Source organism: Chiloscyllium plagiosum, unplaced genomic scaffold (assembly GCF_037043375.1).
Source record: "Chiloscyllium plagiosum isolate Xiang-an unplaced genomic scaffold, Cpla_swu_hap1 HiC_scaffold_47, whole genome shotgun sequence".
NCBI lineage: Eukaryota > Metazoa > Chordata > Chondrichthyes > Orectolobiformes > Hemiscylliidae > Chiloscyllium > Chiloscyllium plagiosum.
Window position 1 is genome coordinate 7572841 of NW_028270185.1, and position 26877 is coordinate 7599717.

General features: G+C 45.9%; 1 protein-coding gene across 5 annotated transcripts in view; it reads right to left on the reverse strand.

Annotated features, from left to right (window-relative positions):
* Positions 1–4866: 4866 nt before the first annotated feature.
* klc3 (kinesin light chain 3) overlaps positions 4867–26877 on the reverse strand; it is a 77116-nt gene continuing 55105 nt past the window's right edge. For 4 of the 5 annotated variants that reach the window (XM_087984090.1, XM_087984093.1, XM_087984091.1 and 1 more), the window contains 3 exons: positions 9945–10075; positions 8253–8319; positions 4867–6048 (listed from right to left, as the gene is read on the reverse strand). In XM_087984090.1, the coding sequence (XP_087840216.1) occupies positions 5959–6048; positions 8253–8319; positions 9945–10075 (288 nt within the window). In that variant the 3' untranslated portion in view covers positions 4867–5958. Of the gene's footprint in view, positions 6049–8252; positions 8320–9944; positions 10076–18302; positions 18438–21437; positions 21544–22104; positions 22173–26877 lie in introns of all 5 variants that reach the window. The other variant, XM_087984094.1, reaches the window with a different exon arrangement.

Here is a 26877-nt window from a genome sequence, read left to right on the forward strand (position 1 = left end):
CTCCCGCTGATAATCTTTCACACTCTTGTTGGTCAACAATCTCTCTCTTTCTACCTTAATGATCCCCATCTCCCTGCTCTTTGGGAAGAGTTGTAAAGACCAAAATAAAATATTTTGCCTTCGTCTGAAATTAGATTGAGAAATTTTTAAATAGTGTTCACAAATTCTAGGCTCTCACCAAGAGTAAGAACATCCTTCCAGCATCCATCCTGTCAAATTCCCACAGGATCCTATGCCTCAGTAGGGTGACCCCCTCATTCCTCTAAACTCCAACTTCTCTTGGTCCTCCTCCAAGACCCGATGTGGCCTCCTCTATATTGGGGAGACAGGCCGCCTACTTGCAGAACGTTTCAGAGAACACCTCTGGGACACCCGGACCAACCAACCCAACCACCCCGTGGCTCAACACTTCAACTCCCCCTCCCACTCCACCAAGGACACGTAGGTCCTTGGACTCCTCCATCGCCAGACCATAGCAACACGACAGTTGGAGGAAGAGCGCCTCATCTTCCGCCTAGGAACCCTCCAACCACAAGGGATGAACTCAGATTTCTCTAGTTTCCTCATTTCCCCTCCCCCCACCTTGTCTCAGTCAAATCCCTTGAACTCAGCACTGCCTTCCTAACCTGCAATCTTCTTCCTGACCTCTCCGCCCCCACCCCACTCCGGCCTATCACCCTCACCTTGACCTCCTTCCACCTATCACATTTCCAACGCCCCTCCCCCCTACCTTTTATCTGAGCCTGCTGGACACACTTTCCCCATTCCTGAAGAAGGGCTTATGCCCGAAACGTCGATTCTCCTATTCCTTGGATGCTGCCTGACCTGCTGCGCTTTTCCAGCAACACATTTTCACCTCCTCCAAGACCCCAACATCTCTCCTAATAAGAACCACACTGCAGCTAAGGACTGACCAGTGATTTAAAAAAAGGTTAAGCACAACTTTCTTCCTTTCAGTGCATTCAAGCCTAGGGCAATGAGGAATAATGTTGACTTGGAGAGAGTATTCACATTTAAAGGGATAATGTTCTTGTCTATCATATTCACATTAACGAGGTTGTGCAGATGTGGAGGATCCTGAGCCTATAAGCCCCAACTCTGACCTCTAACCCCATTCTCATTGGGCAAAAAAGTTTCAGCAATAATTCCACCAACAGCATTGCCCAAACCTGTAGTCTCTAGCCCCTGGAACAGTGTTTCCCAAACCTTTTTCTGGTGTGACTCCATTTTGAGATTTGAAAAGTACCATAACCCTTTGGTGACTGATGGATGGAAGGCTACTAGTGCGGGATGGAGTTGGCCATTTCTAACTCAGAACTTGCAATCCACAATAATGGCAGTCTCGACCCTCAAACTGGAAAGCCCTGCTCCAGAGGGATGGCTAGAGAAAGCAGACACCATCCAACCCAGTAATTCTCTCTCCCCCCCCCCCCCACAAGCCAGTCACCATCCTGTCTTGGAAATATATGGTCGTTCCTTCAGTGTTGCTGGGTGAAAACCCAGGAATTCCCTCTTAAGGACCTCGTGTCCCCCTACAGCACGTGGTCTACAGCCATGCAAACCCCAACAACACTCAAGAAGCCCGACATCATCCAGGACACACCAACCCATTGACTGGCACCACAGCCACTCTGACACTCAGTCGCAGCAGTGTGTACCATCACCAAGATATAGTGCACAATACACAAGGCTCATCATCAGCCCCTTTCAAACTTATGACCTCTAATCCCTAGAAGGGCAAGGTCCATCATATACATGGGAATACCACCCCCTGCAGATTCCTCTATGAGCCACTCAATATCCTGACTCGGAAATATGCCACCTCTCCTTCAGTGTTGCTGGGTCAAAATCCTGGAATTGCCTCCCTAAGAGCATCGTGGGTCAACCCACAGCACATGGACTGGAGCAGTTCACAGGGCAGCTCACCACGGGCTCCAGGGGGAGTTAGTGACAGGCAATAAACGCTGGTCCAGCCAGTGATGCACACATCCCATGAGCAAATTTTAAAAAGTGAATTACCTTTGTGGTTTAACAGGCTAGATTTGAGCAGCAGATTTTGACATTTGATGATTTAATTGACACCCCATTGGCACTTTAACAATGAACAGCTACAATCCAGGTTTCTTGTTGACTTCAGGCTAGGTGAATTCCTTGAGATTTTGTCTCACAACATTTTGCCTTCAACTGCACCTCCCACTTAAACAGCTTCACTGTCCAAACCTAAAGGGGCATTATGTTTATAACCAACAGAGAAGTGCTCAACAAAGATAAAATTCACTATAATTTATCTTCCAGACTTTTGCTTATGGCTTTTCTTGAAGAGAAATACGTGGCACAGACATGTTAATGTGCACACTCCATGACAGGAGCTGCCCATTTAAATTAAAATTGACAGACTCCCTCCAGAGTCTCCTCATGGTGGAAGCCCAGCCCCGAACACCCAGGTTATTGAAGACAACTGGCCTGGAGATGTTAACTCCTGTTTTTCCTCTCTCCACACATGCTGCCAGGCCTGCTGAGTTTCTCCAGCCCTGACAGGTTTTATTTCAGCTTTCTGGCATCCGCAGTATCTTGCTTCTATTGGGAGTTGACAATGAGGAGGATTTCGGATGGTGTCAAGTGTTCAGCATCTGTCCCCTCTGTTGACGAGATCTCCCAACTCCCAGGGATGGTGAAGAAGGCAAGTAGCAGCAATTGATTCTAGTCTCCAGTTGCAGAATAGGGCCAGCTAGAGTGTTCCAACTTACGTTAATCATTCTTGCGAGCTCACTGAAAACATTCCTACACTAGGCATGGATTGGACACGTCAGCAAAACCACGTTCCACTTTTATTTAAAATAAATCCTAAGTAAATTTTTATTGTACTATTTCTTGTTCCTCAAAACATAAATAACATTGAAAAAATGTCACAATTTTCAGGAGTTTGGTACAGTATGCAGAACATGACTAAACACCTCACAACAATTAACTAGAGATGTACTAAAAGCTCAGGCCCAGAGGGGCCAGAGGAAGTGATAAAATATTTTCCGAATGGCCTTGATGTGGCTACAGACAGAGAATCTATAGGTATTTGGTAAAACGGAGAAACAGTGCTTACCGAGGCATGCCCGTCTCTCTCAACCCAATCAAACACTTGCACAAAAAATTGCTTTGTAGAAGTTGGGTCCCCCTCTGTTTCACTACCATTAAATGACTTGCAGTTCCATTTTGCTAGCAACTCAATTCTGCATCATCCCCCTCCTCCCTGCTACCCCACATATACACATCCTTTGATGTGTCCCAAGTTCTCCTTACGTCAGGAGACTCCCTTCCAACACGTTGCGGGCTGCACTCACACCTCTGCACCGATTCACCGCAGCTTAAAGGCTCTCCTGACTCAGACTCTGGCACCCTTCAATGGGAGAGCCACCCTGAACGCTGCCATCCCCATCATGGCCCAGGTGACTTGTGTGCTCATACCGCCTCTCACGCAGAGGCACTTGCATTTAACACCCTTCCACCTTGAAATACATAGAGTCGTCCAGGCAAAGCCTCTAAGACATTTTGTGAAGACCCTGTGCTCTGTGAGAGATCTAACATCAAAACTGCTCAAAGCTTAACCTTTATACAGCTGACAGGCTAAGAGCTACCTGTGCCATGACCCCTCTCAAGTACATCAATGGAGTCAGATAACGTGGGAATGCCCCCAGACTGAGGGGCAGGTATACCTTCCCTTCTGGATACTTGAATCTTCCCCAATGGGGTAAGGGCTGTCCTGAGTGTCTCAGCATTTACTGAGCTCCTAGGGGGAGTATTCAATTACAGAGCCCCCTCTAGGGAGTATGCTGTAATTTCCAGGGGAGAGACACTGTATTTAATGGGTGTCCCTGGGTACTGAGGCAGTATTTAAAAGGGTATCCCAGGAATGGTGGGTTGATGGGTTATGTCACAGGAGGCAGTTAAATAGCCTGACGGTCTCCATTGGAGGACGAGGCCTGATTCTACTGGGCTTCCCTGAATGAGATGCAGAGGTGGATGCAGCCAGTCCCGTTGTGGGTCTTTCAGCTCATTACCTCAAAACAACAAAAAGGGGCAGGTTAACTATTTGGGTGCAAATGCGGAGAGGTACTCCTTCAGACACTGGCGTGCACTGACGGGGTCACTGTTTCCTGTTTTGATATCAGACGTTGCGCTCTAAGCGAGAAAAGGAGTTGGAGCAGCCTGGGGCAGAGTTTGAACATGTGCCGACGTTCTGAGCGCTCGGCAGCTCACCTGCAGGAGCTTGCTCTGTGACTGCAGCACACCTTACAGTGCTCGACATTCGGGTAAAGGGAGTGAAGCTTCGTCAGCTGGTGACAATCTCAGCACGAACGTGCCCAGATGGCAGCAGAGAGGCTGCCTTGAGATTTCGACGGGGCGAGGGGGGAAACAGAACAGGAGCTGCCCGGTGCTTCCCCAACCAACACTGAAAAAGTTGGAAAACAAGGGGGAAGAGAGTGCATCAGTGCTGATGTCTCAGATCAGTGCCATTTTTACCCCTAGGGCTGACAGACAAGAGGTGAGAAAGCTCATTCTGCTGACAACTTGAATTTTCCTTCGCATCCACATCCCCCCTCACCCCCCGCCCCCCCCCCCACCCACAACTGCCAGCTCTCGTTCCCACCACCCCACGCTCAGATGCTGCTTGACCAGCTGGGGGTGACTGAGTGTCCTTCTGTTTCGATTTCAGATTGCCAGGTGGTTTGCCATTGTAAAGACTCCAGCAGATCAGAAGGTTAAATCCAGTAAAGCTTAAAGTGGGGACTGAGACACACTTGTCCAACCCGTGTTGCAAACTTCAGAATGGAGCTCAATTTCATCAGAACGTGACAGTTTCTTTTCTCCACCCCCCCATCCCTTTTGAAGGTGGGGATGTGTTGGGCTTTCCCCGCCCCCTCCACATACCCCCCTTCAAGGGTGGGGATAGATGGGACCCTTTGCTGCAGCAAGTCGCAGGTATCACGGTGAAACTGGCTCACAGTCCGGGCGGACTCCTCGCTGATCGACTTGGAGAAGCACTTGCCTCTAGGCTCGGAATTGTGGAATTCCAGCAGGATGAGAAGCCCTGGGGAGGAGCAAACTGGGAGCCAGGAACAAGTGCCCATAAACGCTAGTCACGACGAAAATCTCAAAGGGCTGGAAAGAGATCAAGCGATGGCCCTGATTGCCCTGTCAGCAGCAGTGATCGGGAGTGGGATGGATGTCCCTTGATAGCTCAGCACAATATTTACCTGGCTGCTAGACTGTGGAACTCGCTCTCTTGGGACATTTCGGGGGGTAACATCAGTACGAGGAGGTAAGGAATAGGGTAAGGTAAATAGGATGAGGGGAGATGGGGTGGAAGGAGGCTTGGGCATGGCAAAAACACCAGTATGGATCTGCAGGGCCTGTTTCCACTGTAGAAAAAAAATCACTTAAAAAAAAAAAACTGGTTGTGAATTTGACCCAAATGAAGTGGAGAGAGAGTGGGGCAAATTGCAACAGTGGCACAGAGGGGAAAGCAGAGGTACCCATGGGAGGCTCCAAATACAGGATATTACCCAAAAAAGGTACAAGGTTGTGCGGTCCTACATCTTTTCAAATTTCAAGTATAGATCCAGGGAAGTTGGATGAAAACACAAGGGAAAGGAATTGAAGGGAACCGGTTGATGGGATAGTATGGTGTGAAGAAAGCTGGGAGGACAGTGACGTGGAGTGTAAACAACAGCAAGGATTGGAGGGGTGAATGGTCTTTGTGCCATTGACTTTAAGGAGCCACACGATGCAGACAAACCCCGCAGAGCTGAAGGAAGGAGTTTGGCTGCACGGGACACCAGGGTCTGTGAGTGCAGTTCCAGGAGGGGGTTGGAGAGCACATGCGCTGTGGGACGGGGAGCTGGGAGGGGCAGATGGAGAATACACGGCAGAGTCCTGAGTCAGTTCAGATGCTCCTGATGTGTCCTAGCCCGAGTCGGTCAGAGAGCTGCGACGTGCCAAGTGAGTGTGGCTGGTGCTCAGAATGCGGGAATCCGTCAGACTGCTGGGAGGTTGCTGCAACGGAGAGAGAAAACAGCGGGCAGTGAATACAACCAAGATACAGCCACACCTTTACAAGGCCAGTTAAGGAAAGGAAGCAAATCACAGCCTGCTCAGTATTATCCATATTCTGTGAACGAACAAGAAAACTGGGAACATTGGTCCAGATATTCCTGCTTAAGGGCTGGGGTGCAGCCTTAACCCACAATTGAAGGGTCCTCGGGGACTTCAAGCGCTGCTCTGGCCTTGGGACCCAGACCCACACAGCACTCACTCAGTACTGCACTGTGCTCCCAGACCCACACAGCACTCACTCCGTACTTCACTGTGCTCCCAGACCCACACAGCACTCACTCAGTACTGCACTGTGCTCCCAGACCCACACAGCACTCACTCAGTATTGCTCTGTGGACCCAGACCCACACAGCACTCACTCAGTACTGCACTGTGGACCCAGACCCCCACAGCACTCACTCCATATTGCACTGTGGACCCAGACCCACACAGCACTCACTCCGTACTGCACTGTGGACCCAGACCCCCACAGCACTCACTCCATATTGCACTGTGGACCCAGACCCACACAGCACTCACTCTGTACTGCACTGTGGACCCAGACCCCCACAGCACTCACTCCATATTGCACTGTGCTCTCAGACCCACACAGCACTCACTCCGTACTGCACTGTGGACCCAGACCCCCACAGCACTCACTCCATATTGCACTGTGCTCCCAGACCCACACAGCACTCATTCAGTATTGCTCTGTGGACCCAGACCTCCACAGCACTCACTCCATATTGCACTGTGCTCCCAGACCCACACAGCACTCACTCAGTATTGCTCTGTGGACCCAGACCCACACAGCACTCACTCAGTACTGTACTGTGGACCCAGAGCTGAAAATGTGTTGCTGGAAAAGCACAGCAGGTCAGGCAGCATCCAGGGAACTGGAGAATCGACGTTTCGGGCATAAACCCTTCTTCCTGAAATGTTGATTCTCCTGCTCCCTGGATGCTGCCTGACCTGCTGCGCTTTTCCAGCAACACATTTTCAAGCTCTGATCTCCAGCATCTGCAGACCTCACTTTCTCCTGTGGACCCAGACCCACAGCACTCACTCCGTACTGCACTGTGGACCCAGACCCACACCCACACAACACTCACTCAGTACTGCACTTTGCTCCCAGATTCTCTCAGCACTCACTCAGTACTGCACTGTGGACCCAGACCCACACAACACTCACTCAGTACTGCACTTTGCTCCCAGATTCTCTCAGCACTCACTCAGTACTGCACTGTGGACCCAGACCCACACAGCACTCACTCAGTACTGCACTTTGCTCCCAGATTCTCTCAGCACTCACTCAGTACTGCACTGTGGACCCAGACCCACACAGCACTCACTCAGTACTGTACTGTGGACCCAGACCCACACCCACACAACACTCACTCAGTACTGCACTTTGCTCCCAGATTCTCTCAGCACTCACTCAGTACTGCACTGTGGACCCAGACCCACACAGCACTCACTCAGTACTGCACTGTGGACCCAGATTCTCTCAGCACTCACTCAGTACTGCACTGTGGACCCAGACCCACACAACACTCACTCCGTACTGCACTGTGCTCCCAGATTCTCACAGCACTCACCCAGTACTGCACTGTGGACCCAGACCCACACAACACTCACTCACTACTGCACTGTGGACCCAGACCCACACAGCACTCACCCAGTACTGCACTGTGGACCCAGACCCACACAACACTCACCCAGTACTGCACTGTGGACCCAGACCCACACAGCACTCACTCACTACTGCACTGTGGACCCAGACCCACACAACACTCACCCAGTACTGCACTGTGGACCCAGACCCACACAGCACTCACTCACTACTGCACTGTGGACCCAGACCCACACAACACTCACCCAGTACTGCACTGTGGACCCAGACCCACACAACACTCACCCAGTACTGCACTGTGGACCCAGACCCACACAGCATTCACCCAGTACTGTATTGCGGTGTGAACAGTGAGCAGCCACTCTCAGGGCCTGTGCTTTCAGACATAGAGGCAGCAGCTATCTCCTCAGCCTGGGTAGATGGCTGCGAGGCCTGACAGACCTTATTATCAATAACTTTAAGCGTTGGATGTCCATCGACAGGTATATCAATTGCCGGTACAAAGACATGGTATTGTCGTGAAAAAGTTTACCTGGTATGTGTCTCCAGCCATTCTGCTGCTCACATTCAGAACATTCAGCGAATTTGCTCGTTTCATTCTGCAAGGGAAACAAACAGGACTTTAATATTAATCTTGCTGTCCTATTCCCAGCCTCACCAACCAGTCCCTGACAAGCTCCCAGGCTGTTAACTCACTGACAGCCTCCAGCACCTGCAGCCCAGCTACATCAAAATGCCAAGCGATGGATAACTCTAAATAGGATACTGAGTAAAAGTAGGAACTGAGGTCGTACTGAACACGCACACTTGGAAGGTGCCAGCAAACTCTCCCCGGGAAGAATAAGAACAGGGGCAGCACAGGGTTAGATATGGAGTAAAGCTGCCTCTATGGTTTTAAACAAAGTAAAAGCTCCCTTGACACAATCACCATCAAAGATTCCCATGACAGGGTCAGCGTGGGGTTAGATTAACAGTAAAGCTCCCTCTATACTATCCCCAACAAATAGCCCCAAAACAGGGACAGTATGGGGTCAGATACAGAGTAGAGCTCCATCTACTCTTAATCTGAAAATAAAATCTCTTGACACTGACCCCACCAAAAACTCCAGGATATGGGGTCAGTTACAGACTAAAGGTTCCTCCACACTGTCCCTCATCAAACACTCCCAGGATCAGATGGGCCAATGGGCAGAGGAGTGGCAGATGGAGTTTAATTCAGATAAATGCGAGGTGCTGCATTTTGGGAAAGTAAATCTTAACAGGACTTCTACACTTAATGATAAGGTCCTAGGGAGTATTGCTGAACAGAGACCTTGGAGTGCAGGTTCATAGCTCTTTGAAAGTGGAGTCGCAGGTAGATTGGATATTGAAGGCAGCGTTTGGTATGCTTTCCTTCAATGGTCAGAGTATTGAGTACAGGAGTTGGGAGGTCGTCTTGCAGCTGTACAGGACATTGGTTAGGTCACTGTTGGAATATTGCTTGCAAAAGATGTTGTGAAACTTCAAAGGATTTACAAGGATGTTGCCAGGGTTGGAGGATTTGAACTATAGGGAGAGGCTGAACAGGCTGGGACTGTTTTCACTGGAGCATTGGAGTCTGATGGGTGACCTTATAGAAGTTTACAAAATCATGAGGGACATGGATAGGGTAAATAGACAAAGTCTTTTCCCTGGGGTCGGAGAGTCCAGAACTAGACGGCATAGGTTTAGGGTGAGAGGGGAAAGATATAAAAGAGACCGAAGGGGCAACTTTTTCACAAAGAGGGTGGTATGGGTATGGAATGAGCTGCCATAGGAAGTGGTGGAGGCTGGAAGAATTGCAACATTTAAGAGGCACTTGGATGGGTATATGAATAAGAAGGGTTTGGAGGGATATGGGTGGGTGCTGGCAGGTGGGATTAGATTGGGTTGGGATATCTGGTTGGCATGGACGGGTTGGACCGAAGGGTCTGTTTCCATGCTGTACATCTCTATGACTATGACTCTATGACTGCAACAGCACAGGGTTAGATGCAGAGTACAACTCCTTCTACACTGTCCCCCATCAAACACTCCCAGGACTGCGACAGCACAGGATTAGATACAGTTCCCTCTGTACTGTCCTTATCAAACACTCCTAGGACAGCCCAACATTAGACTTGTGGGAGTGGTGGAGTTTATAGAGACCTAGAGGAAGCGGAATGGGGGTTTCCAGCCTGTAAGTCAGGGGGATGACTGAGCGTACCCTGGGTTTCTCAGCCTGGTGTCCTGTGCCGTGACCCCTTTCAGTTTTTGGACAAGCTTCTCGCTGCTTCTTCGAATAGATTCACGGAGTTTGGTGAAAGATCCGCTGCGCTTCAGATTCCCGAGCGTGTCCTGCAGCAGAATATTTTCCAAGGGGAAAAGAAAGCTGCATCACTTCATTACATCACGCCAACCTTCAGCATTAACAGGTCAAACATCAAAACAAAACATTTGGAAGAAAATAAATTCACAAACATCCCCGAGAACAATAATTTTGGTGTAAGTATGTTTGTAAAATCAGTTTTCACTTCAGAGAAGATGGTACAGACTTAGCTGCCTAATGCAATTCATCAGCAAACAGTTAAGACCACTAAATCTTAGGAGACTTTCTTGTTTGCTTCCCAGGAGAACAGTTTATACGGGGTTAATTAGCTGTTGCTCATTACACCCTTAAGAAAAAACACCTTGCATTAACAGGTCTATTTACAGTCACCTTCAACTGAGGCATGTTCGCAGAGTGCACACGCCCAGGTTAATTCAGCTTTATCCCTACTCAGTCACTTGGCAGACACTCAATACATTACAGGCAGTAAATACAAGCATTATATGTACAGTATATGACACACCCTCTCCCGCCCACCCCTTGAATCTTAACACAACAAAGGCCATCAGTCACAGAGTGGGAGGGAAGGAACAGAGGTAGATGTTATACAGTCTTCATATGGTGGTTAGTGTTAGTATCAGGAAGGTCTCTGCATCGAAGAGACTGAAAAAGAGAAAAGAAAGGGAGTTAATGTGGCTGGAGAAAGAGTGGATCATAACAGAGTTTTTTAAAATAATGTTTGTTCAGTCATTTCTTGTGCTCAACAAACACAACTGAGTCTGGTGCAGTAGGCGTTACAAACGGATATACTGACGGACACAATTTTATGATATATTGACTCCACACCACACCCTCTCCCCATCACGCACCAGCCTCACCAACTGACGGCTAGTTTTCCTGCCCAGCTTGTCAATTCGATCAGGTACGATGTTTGAACATTCAAGAAGCAGTAGGCCATTCAGCCTCGAGTGTGCTTGGTCACACAATAACTTGGCCAATCTCAGAACACATTTCTGCCTAGCCCTATTAACCTTTCAATCCCTTGTTTAACAAGAACCTAGCTACTGCTGCCTTAAAAAGATAGTCAAGGACTCCGCTTCCACCACCTTTTAAGGAAGAGTGTTCCATGCACTCAACTTTCTGTGAGAAACAAATTCACCTCATCTCTTAATGTGAGCAACTCTTAATTGTTAAACTGTATACTGTACACTGTACCTGTCCTGGGATGTTTGACAGGTGCAAGTGTAGAGAGAGCTTTACTCTGTATCTAACCCTGTGCTATAGCTGTCTTGGGATGTCTGACAGATACAGTATAGAATCAAGTCCAGATTAACCAACAAGAGGAAACATGTTCCCCACATCAATCCTGTCAAGCCCTCTCAGGATCTTCTGTTTCAATCAAGTCTCCTCTTCATCTTCTACACTCTAGTGGATACAGGCCTACCCTGTCTAACCTTTCCTCATTCTGGCTTTTAGGCTGGAAAAACTTAGCTGAACTGCGTTTGCATCCTTCCTTAAAACTATGGTGGCCGAAGATCTGAGTGCAGTCCACTCGATGTGGCCTTATCAGTGCCTTTGCATAAGTGAAGCATAACCTCTCTATTTTTATGTTCATTACCCCTCACAATAAGTTAGTTACTAGCATTTCTAATTACTTGCTGTACGTGCATACTAAGCTTCTGCACTAACCTTCTGTAATTCATGCACTACCATACCCAGATCCTTCTGTATCAGAGCTCTGAAATCTCTTACAATTTGCATAGTATGCTTTATTGTCAAAAATGGATAATGTCACAATTTCCCATATTATACTACATTAGATGGATCTTTGTCCACTCAAACAGCTACCTATGAGCCTCTGCTGTACCCTATGTCCTTTTCACAACTTACTTTCCTAACTATCCTTGTATCAATCAGCAGATTTAGCAACCACACCAATCATCTCTTCATCCAAAATCATTTACATGAATAATAAATAGTTCAATCCTAGCACCAATCCCACTCGTTACATCTTGCCAACCTGAGAAAAGATCCATTTATGCCTTCTCTCAATGTCCTGTTAGCCAGCCAATCTTCAATCTATGACAAATATTATTCCAGTACCATTAGCTTTTATTTTTGTCATTAAGTTTTGCTTAGGCTTTCTATCAAATGCCTTCTGGGGATCCAAGCTCAGTATGCCCACTAGTTGCCCTTTCATCCGCAGTAAGACCATAAGACCATAAGACATAGGAGCGGAAGTAAGGCCATTCGGCCCATCGAGTCCACTCCGCCATTCAATCATGGCTGATGGGCATTTCAACTCCACTTACCCGCATTCTCCCCGTAACCCTTAATTCCTTGTGACATCAAGAATTTATCAATTTCTGCCTTGAAGACATTTAGCGTCCCAGCCTCCACTGCACTCTGTGGCAATGAATTCCACAGGCCCACTTCTCTCTGGCTGAAGAAATGTCTCCGCATTTCTGTTCTGAATTTACCCCCTCTAATTCTAAGGCTATGTCCACGGGTCCTAGTCTCCTCGCCTAACGGAAACAATTTCCTAGCGTCCACCCTCTCCAAGCCATGTACTATCTTGTAAGTTTCTGTTAGATCTCCCCTTAATCTTCTAAACTCCAATGAATACAATCCCAGGATCCTCAGCCGTTCCTCATATGTTAGACCAACCATTCCAGGGATCATCCGTGTGAATCTCCGCTGGACATGCTCCAGTGCCAGTATGTCCTTCCTGAGGTGTGGGGACCAAAACTGGACACAGTACTCCAAATGGGGCCTAACCAGAGCTTTATAAAGTCTCAGTAGCACATCAGTGCTTTTATATTCCAACCCTCTTGAGATAATTGATAACATTGCATTCGCTTTCTTAATCACGGACTCAACCTGCATGTTTACCTTTAGAGAATCCTCAACTAGCACTCCCAGATCCCTCTGTACTTTGGAAGTATGTGTTACTTCCTCAAAGAACTCCAGAAGGCTGGATCCCAAAACAAAAATGACTATACCTGCAGCCTCATAGGGTTTCAGCTGCCCTGTTCACCTCATGACCAGTACTGGGATCAGAGTAAACCTTGACCCACACGGTCTCCAACAACTCCCAGGGCAGATTCAGCAATTAATCAATACAGAGTAAAGCTCCCCCTGCACTGTACTTGTCATACATCCCGGGGCATGTACAGCGCAGGGTTAGATACAGAGTAAAGCTCCTCTGTGTCCAAATCATGTACCTCGGCGTGGCATTTTTGACTCTATTTTCTGCACTGTTAGATTGACAGTTTGGGGCTGAGATAGGAGTGCTTTTGTATTTATGACCAATGCCCACCCAGAACTGCCTAAACACATCTAATGGGGGAATTGATAAATCTTGTGCTTTGGTGAGGGCAGTAACTGGTTGTGGATCAGCTGCCAGTTTACAATCCCAGGCAAGTTTTTGATCCGCTGCCTGAGCTGCTCATCGACACCTGTCCATTTTCCAGGTGCTGGAAGAAAGCTACCTCTGGGATCTTTACACAGCAAGAATGCAGAAGCAATTTTTTATCATTAATGCAAAATTATATCAAATGTCCTAGAATTTAAAGGGAGATGCTTAACGCACTGCAGCTATTTACAATAAATTATTTTACACAATGTGTAGTAATAATATTTTTTATTAAGTCTTTCCTCCAATCGGAAACACAATGTGAGCAGTGTGTAACATCTACTAGATACCTTGCAACAACTCACGATGCTTCCATTGACACTACCTTCCAAACCCACGACACTGCTACCTGGAAGCTCCCCTTGTCACTACATTGCCACTCCTTTATCATCACCAGATCACAGCCACCATCTTCAAGGGCAATTAGGGATGGGAAATAAATAATAGCCTGGTCATTAACACCCATATTCTGTGAATGAAGAAAACTTAAAGTTGTCATTTTTTTGATAGCGCCCAGTCCTTCTGAATACAAAAGCATTGTCTGTGGCTATCTGGCTATTTCTCAATGCCATCTTCGAGGGTTTACCTTCTAATTTTCTAAATTCAGTCTTTCCTTTCTTCCTATCCAAAACAGACATCCCAAAGCACTTTGCAGCCAATGGAGTATTTTTTTAAAACTGTAGCCACTATTGTGTTGTGGGAAATGTGGCAGTCAGTTTACACACAGAAAGCTCCCACAACCACCTGAGATAAGGACCAGAACATTTATTGACGAAGGGATTAACATTAGCCCAAATCTTTTTCACGCAGAAGGTGTTGTGTGTATGGAATGAGCTGCCAGAGGAAGTGGTGGAGGCTGGTACAATTACAACATTTAAAAGGCATCTGGATGGGTATATGAATAAGGAAGGGTTTGGAGGGATATGGGCCAAGTCCTAGCAAATGGGTCTAGATTAGGTTAGGACATGGACAAGTTGGACTGAAGGATCGGTTTCTGTGCTGTATATCTCTATGGCTCTAAGTCTCCAGGGAAAACTCTCCTTCAAAACTGAGTCACATCGACTTTCTACCTGTTTGGGAACAGGCAAGCCCTTGATTTAACATCTTATCTAAAAAGAACACCTCTGACAGGGCATCACTCCCTCACTACGGTGCTAAGAGGGTCAGGCTTTGTGCTTAAGTTTCTAAAGTGGGACTTGAACTCGCAAGCATCTGACTCAGAGGCAACAGTGCTGAACCTGAGCCACAGCTGGTATTAAATCAACAATCTCCAGTATCATCCAACGCCAATCTATGCTTTTATTATGGGTTCCTCAGATTACACCCCCAGTTATTGGGGCACAATGATTGAATCTCCTTCCTGCACTTTAATGAAGTGTTAAAACTCTGTCTTCCCCACACTCTCACTGTCGTTGGCTTAAGTTTAGAGCTTCTTTATATATTCCCATATACTTCTAGCGAAAATTAAGACTCCAGTTTCCCCACCCACCACCCCACTGCACCCCCCAACCCCTCCATGGCTGACACACTAAACAAAATGAATTTGGTTCCCTCAAATGTGCTCAGTGCTTTTCACCTCAACAACTCTTAAATCCTGTTTAAAGGCTAAGCCGATATAGAATTAATTCCTACGCCTATATCTGCACAAACTCTTCCAGGATGCCGAGCACACCAGCTGTGAGAAATTGGAGAAAAGGAGTATGAGGAGGGATTTGACAAAGGGTGCATACAATTATGAAATATTTAGATAAGGTCGACAAAGCAAAACTAAGGCAAAAGTGAGGACTGCAGATGCTGGAGATTAGAGTCTAGAGTGTGGTGCTGGAAAAGCACAGCAGGTCAGGCAGCATCCGAGGAGCACGAAAATAGATGTTTCGGGCAAAAGCCCTTCAATAGGAAGGGTTCATTCCTGATGAAGGGTTTTTGCCCAAAATGTCAATTTTCGTGTTCCTTGGATTCTGCCTGACCTGCTATACTTTTCCAGCACTATACTCTTGAAAGCAAAACGGTTGCTATTCGCTGCTGGTGGAAGAAAGAGAGGACACAGATTGAAGGTGAGAGATATTTATGCAGCGAGTGGTAATGACTGGAATGTCTGCCTATGAGGGAGGTGGAAATGGTGATGAATGATTTCAAAAAGGAGACTGGATGGAAAGTTAAGGGAAATACACTTGCAGGGTAACAGGGTAAGAGCAGATGAGTGAAACGGACAGACCCACCTCTCCCCCCGCTCCTCCTGGTCAAAAAAACTACTTTTTACGTGTATTTAAGGAATGTGGGCTTTGCTGGCTAGGCCAGTACTGATGTTTGTTCCTAATCATGCTGGAGGTGGTGGTGGGTGAGCTGTAGTCTGTCTGGTATAAGCACACCCAGAGTGCTGGGACAGTTCCATCTACCTCTCTTCTATCTTCGGCTGTTTGCAACAAGCAAGGTACTCACTGCACCCGGTCAGACCCTGTTTGCAAAACTGTGCCCAACATTAGACAGGGTTCCATTACCAAATGCCTTTTGCTAAATAATCCCGAGGGTGTACAAATAGTTTAGGATTGTTAGTTGAGTTTGCAGTGTGGTGGGCTTGCAACATTTTTAACACACAGGGCTCTGTTATTTGCAGACTGAAAGAATATTTACACACGTTGCATCAATTTCAACTTAAAATTTGGTGACAGCTCTGGTTGATTTCTCAGGGTACACCTTGATCAATCAACGTCAACCTGCCTTGTTTTATGATGCAAATAAAACTTGGTGGTTAACTGTCATCTATCATTGGCGGGTGCATTCACCATGGCAATGCCCCAATCAGAATCCACTTGCCAACCAATCAGCATTTTACTTCCATACTGTTTTTTTCCCTTTTACTCTCAAATTTCTTGTGAATTGCCCTGAGTGGAAGCCAAAATTTATTGAAAAAACATGACTTATCAGCAATACTCTAGTTCTATACTACCAAATGACTATTTTCCTTTCATTCTGATGAAAAGTTATCATCCTAAAATACAAACTTTGTTTCTCTCTCCGTCGACGCTGCATGACCTGCTGAATAGAGTCACAGAGTCATAGAGATGTACAGCACGGAAACAGACCCTTCGGTCCAACTCGCCCATACCAACCAGATATCCCAACCCAATCTCGTCCTACCTGCCAGCGCCCAAGCCCATATCCCTCCAAACCCTTCCTATTCATATACACATCCAAATGCCTCTTAACTGTTGCAACTGTACCAGCCTCCAACACATCCTCTGGCAACTCATTCCATACACATACCACCCTCTGCGTGAAAAAGTTGCCCCTTAGGTCTCTTTTATATCTTTCCCCTCTCACCTTAAACCTATGCCCCCTAGTTCTGGACTCTCACATCCCAGGGGAGAGACTTTATCTATCTCTCCTATCCATGCCCCTCATGATTTTATAAACCTCTATAAGGTCACCCCTCAACCTCCGATGCTTCAGGGAAAACAGCCCCAGCCTGTTCAGCCTCTCCCTGTAGCTCAAATCCTCCAATCCTGGCAACATCCTTGTAAATCTTTTCTGAACCCTTCCAAGTTTCACAACATCTTTCCGATAGGAAGGAGACCAGAATTGCACTCAATATTCCAAACGTGGCCTAACCAATGTCCTGTACAGTCGCAACATGACCTCCCGACTCCTGTACTCAATACTCTGACCAATAAAGGAAAGCATACCAAACGCCTTCTTCACTATCCTATCTACTTGCGACTCCACTTTCAAGCAGCTATGAACCTGCGCTCCAAGGTCTCTTTGTTCAGCAACACTCCCTAGGACCTTACCATTATGTGTACAAGTCCTGCTAAGATTTGCTTTCCCAAAATGCAGCACCTCGCATCTTCTAGCAATGCTTGCTTTGATTTCAAACTTCCAGCATCTGTAATTTTTTACACTCCTATCCCAGGTTTTCTCTTTTTCCTTTCTTCCAGTGGCTTTCACTTCTGGCTTTTTACTTACTAATCCTCACATTTATCCTGCATTCCCTTCCATACTTCTCAAACTTGGTGGTTTCCTGTATACTGGGCCTCAAGTCCCTCCCTTGGGATTTTGTGATTAAGGCTATGGCAGTGGGAGATGAATGATAATGATAACTAGAGTCAAGTTAACTTCCCCACTTTACCTCCCAAACTTAGCACATTGTAGGTAGTTCCCCAGGTGGTGAATGAGTTCTATCTTTTGAGTCCATTTGCAAGTCAATTTGCATTCAAGTCACAACACAATGCAAGGCGATGTAAAACAGCCATTAGTAACTACCAGGAAACTTTCACTTGTTAGATCTTTAAAATTATACCCCTGTGTGAGATAGTGTTCTTTTAAGTACAAATGTTTACAAGTTGTGACTCCCTGTACTCTGCACTGTATCTTGAAGGATACACTCAACTGGAACAAGCCTGACACTGACCAGGTATCACATCAACACAGGAGATAATTTCTAGAACATAGAACATAGAACAATACAGCACAGAACAGGCCCTTCGGCCCACGATGTTGTGCCGAACATTTGTCCTAGCTTAAGCACCCATCCATGTACCTGTCCAATTGCCGCTTAAAGGTCACCAAAGATTCTGGCTCTACCACTCCCACAGGCAGCGCATTCCATGCCCCCACCACTCTCTGGGTAAAGAACCCACCCTTGACATCTCCCCTATACCTTCCACTCTTCACCTTAAATTTATGTCCCCTTGTAACACTCTGAATGTGATGGCACCGCCCCATCCCCAACCTGGATGCACCTCATAAACCCTTGCTCCAACATGGTAAAAGTCAGGCCTTAAGTCTTTGATTATTCCAGTACTAGAAGGGTACTTTATGTTGAATTTTTAAATCATACTTACCCCATTCCATTCCAGCCCCATACTCACTTCCTCGCAGCCATCTGGCCCATTTGCAAACATCACAGTGGTGGCATCCAGGTAGTCACAGGGGAAGGGCTGCCTCCAGGGACCAGTGTTAGGTGTGTTGCCTGGTACCTATACAGGAACACAGATAGATTAGTAAGTGGGCATTGCTGACACCAGGGACAGGTGCCATGCTTCCATGTCACTTCAAATAACTGGACACATTTGTATTCACGTGCCCTTTTGATAGATATACCTGGGGGGTGTATATCTGTATTTCTGGAATGTGGGCAATGACGACAAGGCCAGCATTTGCTGCCCATCCCTAACTGCCCTTGAACTGAGTGGCTTCCTTGGCTATTTCAAAGGGCAGTTAAGCATCAACCACATCGCTGTGGCTTGGAGTCTCAGACAGCAAGGCAGATTTTCTTCCTTAAATATGGGTTTTTAATGACAATCAACTGTCATTATTGTTCAGAGTAACTTCCAATTACAGATTTGCTCTTAATTGAACTTAAAATCCACCAGGATTTGAACCTATTTCCCTGGAACATTAGCATTGGCCTTTGGATTAATAGCACAGTCAGGGTGGAAACTACAATGCCACAGTTTGCCCTCTATGCCCGCAGTTAGGGAAGGAGTAAACAAATAAAATCCAATAAGGAAGCAAAAAGGAAGTATGTGACAGCAAGCAGTGAAAGAATGAACCTGCATTTTGTTCGTGCCTTTCACAGACTTGGCATGGTCCAAAGGCGACGAAGTACAGGCACACTGAAGGTTGGTGATGACATGCCACTATTGTGATCAGTGGGCCAAGATACAGGCTGACCAGTAACTGAGCAACTATATTCAGTGGGAGAGGATTACATCCTGTGTTTGTGACCCTTGTGCTGTGTAGCTCTTGACACAGTTACAGCACTATTTGTGGCAGTATGCAAGGCTTGTTCAGTCTCCATTTAATTCAAGGTAAATGATTCCTTCTCAGTGTCTGATTACTCTGTTGTCTTAACATAATTAATTTCTGCGGTACATTTAAGTGTCATCCAGTCACACATACCTGGGTAATTAATAAGTGTGTCTCTTTAGTATCTAGATTAGATACATTTACCCAACACGGACTACAGAAGATAATTGCACCAACTCTACAGTTTTCTCTTAAATGCAGGTGTCATCTGGTATTGGAGTACAACAAGACGATACTCTTCTATCTCCCTCAAATGCAAGTCTCAATAGTAAGTTGGCTATTCAACAAGAAGGGCTTCACTGCTTAGCCCAAAGTCTATCTGTCCATCTTGCATCTAGGGAGGAGGAATTGTCACTGGACATGGTTTAGGAGCAGGTATCATGACTTTTTTCCCCACAGTCCTGGTACAGGAAGGCTAAAACAAACATGGTTGCCCAAGCTGGATTACCCGGGCTCAGTATTTCCTTCTGGTATCCACGGTTCAGTTCGACACTTGATAGCTCGGCGTTGTTTCTCTGCACTGCCCTGCAGGAAGGGCGAACTCACTAGATGGCATTGGTTTAAGGGGAGGAGTAGGTGGCTTGGAGGGGACCCGAGGAAATCTTTTTTACCCAGATGGTGGCAGAAATATGGAGTGTGCTGTCTGAGGTGGTGGTGTGGGCAGGTACTCTCGCAGCATTTAAGCAGCATCTGGATGAGCACTTAAAAGCCAAGGCATAGCTGGCTATGGACCAAGTGCAGGTAAGTGGAATTAATGTAGTCAGGGGTTTGTTGATTGGTATAGACATGGTGGGCTGAAGGGACTGTTTCTATGATGTACAAATCCATTACTGTGGCTTTGGAAGAGGTGCAGTGTACATTCACCAAAGAAAAGGGAGATTATGGGGTTAGATAATGAGCACAGGTTGCACAGACTAAGATAGCATTCCCGGGAGTATAAAAGATTAAAGCAGTGGCGTAATTGATTAAAGGTAATTTAAAAATTTCCCAGTATTGAGAGAGAAACTAGTTGCTGAGCAGATGGGCAAAGAAGTTGAAAACAAGGGGGCATTAGCTTAAAACTGGAGCCAGGCTATTCAGGGGTGATGTCAGGAAGATCTTCTTCACCCAGAACAGAGTGGAAACCTGGAACTCTTTCCCCTAAACTGAAAAGTCACAGGTGGAATGATAATTGAAGGCCAAATGGAGCCACACTGCAGGTTAACTAAGGGACAATGGACTCAAGGGGCCAAATGATCATCTGTTTCTTGTGTGAACCCAAAGGGCTGAATCATGAGGGGAAACGCCAACACCGGAGTCATGAGCTTAATCATTTATTTGTGGCAATACTGGGGCTTTAAGAGGTGAGTTTTGTCTTCATTTATTTTAGAGAGAGACTAGGGGACAGGTGACAAACAGTCTATGAGAAGATAAACAAATTGTGAAACTTTGGATTTTTTTTCCCCCAAGAAGAGCCAGAAGAATAGAAGCAGCCTGAATGGGTGTGGTCAAGCTCCCATAGAACCAGGGATTTTAGGTTTAGCTAACCCTAGCTGTTGTTGCTGGGGTCTCAGCAGGGCTGGATGGCAATGAATCTCTCCTGGCTGCTACACTCTGTCTTTCTCTTCCTGAGTTTTCTTTGGATGTTTTTCGTCTTGAGTTGCTGCAGGAGTTGCTTGTGAGACAATTCTGTTTTCTGAATATGCCTTTTGCCAAAGTTGTGTTTATGGGATGTTACTATATTGAAAAAGTTACTGTTTAGTAGTAAAATAATCTATTATTCTGATAAGTTTTCCAACAGAGTTAAATTATTCCAAGTTCCTCTCTCTTTCGTTGTATTTTAACTAGTGTTTGAATAAACTGTGGCTTGCCTAATGTCAAGGATTTGACTAATCGAATTGCATCTGGAACACAGCACCTCACATTTACTTTTAAAATAAGTAGTTAGGGTGTAGGCTACCTTAATATATTTTAAGGGGGTCTGGTCTGGTTCACAACACATTTGATGAAAAGCTGACCTTGCCAGTCACAACTGGCAGCATGCACTGGTCCTGCCATTTACTGTGTGATCTGACACTAGATGGAAAAGGACGGCAACAATTTGGGACCAATTCCCAGGAGAATTACCACATCAGTTTCAGGATAAACAAAGTGGCAACTAGAACTGGGTCAGGGCTGGTTACAACTACCTTCAGCGTAGAACCTGGGTCCCTTTTGTTGTGGATCAGAACAATCTCAGTCCCTTCCTTTTGTAACTGCAGAGTTCTGTCACCATCGGGTAGTCCTGCTGTGTCACTGAAAAGGGTAGATTCTGTCAATGTTTAAATCCAGCTTCTAGTTAAGAGAACAAAAACATTATTAGCACACATTTCGCATTATAATGCAAATGATCCCAGCTCCCATTCCCGTCATCATTCCGATAAACTCTCCCCTGCCATTGTGAGGAAGACATAAGCCTTGGATCAGACATAGGGTGGTTGGTCGGCTTTCACATTGCATTTCTCTCTGTGCTCTGCTCGATGTTAACAGAACCCAGAGGTCTGCACACAATAATGTAAAAACCAACAGTAAAATATTTCTGAGGCGCTGGATTCTTTTGCTGGAGGGGTTTGACAATACCAAGAACAAACAGCTTGGTTTCCAACAGAAATTGTGAGAATCATAGCAGCACAAAGCCACAGAGATCGAATATGCAGGACTTGCCAATGTGGATTCTCACTATGTCTTTCCACCCCCTTGACTGAATTCTGACAATTTGAACTTTTCATCAACTACAGAGAATAGTTAAAAATCTTACTTGGGTTCCCACAATAGCAAAATGAGATGATATTGAAAGTGAAGCTGAAGTAAGAGTACCTGGAGGCTGTGCAGTAGACTGAAGACTCAAGATGCTCCCAGTAGCTGTCCGCAGGAGTTAGTCTGCCCTAAATGTAAGAAAATGCGGAATCCTCTTCAAAGGGTCCCATTTCATTTACACTTGGCAGCAAGAAAGGAAAGGTGAGCTAGTGGGAGGAAAGAAATAGAGCAAAAGACAGAGAGAAGCAGACACACAAAGAGAGAGAGAGAGAGAGAGAGAGAGAGAGAGAGAGAGAGAGAGAGAGAGAGAGAGAGAGAGAAAGAGAGAGAGAGGGAGAGAGAGAGAGAAAACCAAGCAAGGAAGTGAGATGAGACACAAACAGAAGAGAACTTGCTGTGAGTAAACTGTCAGGTAGCTATCTCAACTGACCAAGATACTCTCATCAGTCCCTAGTACTATCAGAAGTAACCCGGAGGACATGCAAAAGTGGGAAAGATTACATCATGGCCAATGCTTCTCTTGCAACCAACAGTTTAACTCGTGATGCTGCTTTGTATCATTGGGTTGCAAGCAAAACAGTCATCATATCTAATTATGTAAGCTAATCACTTCACAATAATTCACTATCCATTAAGAAATTTGGAGTATGCAAGAGAAATGATAAAATGCTTAATAAACGGAGAGGAAACTACATGTTTATCAGGGAACCATATCACTTTCTACTCAACACTCCCCCGTTGTCTCAGCAGGTATAAAGATTAAAAGGTGATCTAACTGAGATGTTTAAAGATGGTTAAAAGTATTTAACAAGGAAAGAGAGCAACCAGTGCGTCTGGTAGACAAAGTCCAGGACAAGGGGGTGTAAGCGTAAAATTACAGCCAGGTTCGGAAGGAGTCTGAAGGTGGTAGTATCCCTACCTCTGAGCCGGAAAGTCCAGGTTCAATTCCCAGCTGCTGCAAAACACCTGAAGAGGTTGATTTAAAAGCATCTCCAGCCAGCATGCTCAAGGGTAAAGTCAGAAAGCTTTGTGGGCAATGCTCTTCTTTAAAAGTTGTTGAGGCAGGGTGGGGGGATTCAATGGAAAATGTCGACAAATAGATTTTTCTTGGGGAGAAATGAAACCCACAGCAGTAAGTTGAGTTGAGTTATAGATCAATCATGATCCCGTTGAAAGGTAGTAGAGGTGAGTGTGCTTGAAGGGCCCTTTTCTGTTCCCAAGAATCCTTTTTCATCTTTATTTTGGGCAAATAAAAGTTAGAATAAAATATTCCATTAAAAAAAACTTTGCAAAATAATAGTTAAAAATCGTCACAAGGTATGCCAGTTGGAATTGTATTACTGCCACATCAGAGACAAAGTGCCGAAATATAAGGAATCAGTTTTTCACAATGAGCTTCCAGCAACAACACTGCTGTCCCAGCTATTTGCAAGGGTTGAATGGCAATGAGAGTGGAGTCTTGCTGCAGACCGCAAAGCTGCGAGCTTTACAGCACCGATCCTAACTTTACAATTCAGTTCAGAGAAACAGATTGAAATGTACTGTGTGCAGATCTCCCGCTAGCTGCTCTTGGGTGCAGACAATTGCATGCCCAAACCTCAAGAGCAACATCAGCTGGGGGCCCATATTCCACTGTGGATTTAGTCAAGCGCAAAGGACAATCTGTTCAAACATCTATTTCTTAATATCCAAATGTTTTACACTACCTGCTCCCTGTATTGTATTCAAGACTATCTCACCTTTCCCTACTTTTCCAGGATCCTTAAACAGAGTCTTCTCATCATTCTTACTCTTCCATCCCACTTCTAATCTGCAGATAGACTGAGTCAGAGATGTACAGCACAGAAACTGACCCTTTGGTCCAACCCACCATGCCCATCAGATATCCCAACCCAATCTAGTCCCACCTGCCAGCACCCTGCCCATATCCCTCCAAACCCTTCCTATTCCTATACCCATCCAGATGTCTTTTAAATGTTGCAATTGTACCAGCCTCCACCACTTCCTCTGGCAGCTCATTCCATACACGCACCACCCTCTGAGTGAAAAAGTTGCCCCTTGTATCTTTCCCCTCTCACCCTAAACCTATGCCCTCTAGTTCTGGACTCCCCCACACCAGGGAAAAGACTTCGTCTATTTATCCTATCCACGCCCCTCATGATTTTATAAACCTTTATAAGGTCATCCCTCAGCCCCCGATGCTCAGGGAAAACAGCTTTTTTAAAATCTCCCTATAGCTCAAATCCTCCAACCCTGGCAACATCCTTGTAAATCTTTTCTGAGCCCTTTCAAGTTTCACACCATCTTTCCGATAGGGAGGAGACCAGAATTGCATGCAATATTCCAACAGAAGCCTAATCAATGTCCTCTACAGCCGTAACATGACCTCCCAACCCCTGTACTCAGTACTCTGACCAATAAAGGAAAACATATCAAACGCCTTCTTCACTATCCTATCTACCTGCAACTCCACTCTCAAGGAGCTATGAACCTGCACTCCAAGGTCTCTTTGGTTTGAAGATCATGACAAACTGGAGCAGGGATAGACCATTTAATCTAGCAGGCCTGTTCCAACATTTGAAAAATCATGACAGATCTATTTGAAGCCTTAACTCAACTTTGGTGTTTGCCCCCATAATGCCGTCTGCTGTGTGGTGTCAGTTTAATTCAGCCTTGAATATATTCAGTGCCCCAGCCACCATTGCTTTTTGAGGTAGAGAATTCCAAAGGTCAATGACTCTCAGAAGAAATTCCTTCTCATCTGCCACTTAATAGGGAAAACGTCTTTAGTTTTAAGCTGTATCCGTAGTTGTAAATCTCCACCATGAAGAGAAACACCCTGACAGTACCTACCTTGCCAAGCTCCCCTTAAGAATTTTACATTTCAATAAGATCACCTCTCATTCTTCAAATCTCCAAAGAGTAAAGGCTCAAAACACATTCAATCTTTCCTTACAAAGCAATTCCCTCACATCTCAGGAATTAGCCGAGTGAATTGCTTCCTATATAAATTTACTTGTTCTTATGTCATCTGTTGGCCTATGGTTTTCTTTCCCCAAAACAAGTAGCGGTCACACTGTGGAGCTAAAACTTCATTTACTAGTCTCATTTAGAACTAGGTTGAGGGTGAGAGAGGGGAAAGATGTAAAAGAGACCCAAGGGACAACTTTTTCATGCAGAAGGTGGTACATGTATGGAATGAGCTGCCAGAGGAAGTGGTGGAGGCTGGTACAATTGCAACATTTAAAAAGGCATCTGGATGGGTATATGAATAGGAAAGGTTTGGAGAGATATGGGCTGGGTGCTGGCAGGTGGGGTTGGGATATCTGGTTGGCATGGACTAGTTGGACCGAAGGGTCTGTTTTTGAGCTGTACATCTCTACGACTCTATACTCCCTGTACCTCCAAAACCTTGAACAGTAATCAGAGCAGAGGCTCAAGCTGCTGTTGACAGTGATGCCGAATGCTGTTTCAGTTATAGTTGACTTTTGAAATGAGAGTCAGGGGACTAGAATTTCCACTGCCAAATATTGGCATCATGTAATAAAATACTTAGGATTTCTGTTTTTGGCTCTGAAAAATCAGGTGAGCTAGCCCTCAAGGGGTTCAATGACATAGTGCAGACACAGCATAAGGAAACAGCGAATTGGAGAGGAGAGTCCTGACAGGCAGAGAAAGAGGCAGTTCAAGAAACACCTTCCTAAAGTACACTAAAAAAAAGAGAAAATACAGTTAGCGTATGTCGACAAGCACAGTGATGCCAAAGTGGACTTTTGTACACTTGTACAGATTTCAGATTCTGGCAACTTGTGGGGCACTGAGTGGGTGATGTAATGTAACTTTCCTGCAATGAGAAGCCTTATTATGGGATTGTGCTGAACAATTATCAGGCAAAAGTGAGGACTGCAGATGCTGGAGATCAGAATCTAGATTAGAGTGGGTGCTGGAAAAGCACAGCAGGTCTGGCAGCATTCAAGGAGCAGGAAAATTCGGCGTTTGCCCGAAACATCGATTTTCCTGCTCCTCGGATGCTGCCAGACCTGCTGCGCTTTTCCAGCACCCACTCTAATCTGAACAATTATCAACCTGACTGTTTAGGTTAGATTAGATTAGATTCCCTACAGTGTGGAAAAGGCCCTTCGGCCCAACAGGTCCACACCGACCCTCCGAAGAGCAACCCACCCTGGCTCATTCCCCTACATTTACCCCTGACTAAAGCACCTAACACTATGGGCAATTTAGCACGGCCAATTCACTTGACCTGCACATCTTTGGACTGTGGGAGGAAACCGGAGCACCCGGAGGAAACCCACGCAGACATGGGGAGAATGTGCAAACTTCACACAGACAGTTGCCCAAGGTGCGAATTGAACCCTGGTCCCTGGCGCTGTGAGGCAGCAGTGCTAACTGCTGCGCCACTGTGTTGTTTCAAGTTATTTAAAGGGACACCAATCAGGTTGATAATTGTTCAGCACTGTACCAGAATGGAATGATTCTCATATCCAGTTACCTTGTAATGTCTCTGATCAGATTCCTGGTCTGCGCTAAGCACATTAATGTGCTGTCACAGGGGTGCTACTATCAGGCTCATTAATATCCAGTGATAAAGACTGGGAGGGTGGGGAACTCAGTGTTATTTCCCAACCACCAAAAAGTAATCCTTCTGAAAATGTTAAGTTGGTTTTCATTGAGAAAGAACAGGAATACAAGCATGGGAGGCTATTCAGCCCCTTGAGCTTGGTCTGCTATTCAACTGGATCACGAGGAGGAAACAGAGTTGGTCTTAATGCTGTTCTTGGGGTAAAAACTGTCTCAGCACAGCAGCCAGGCCTT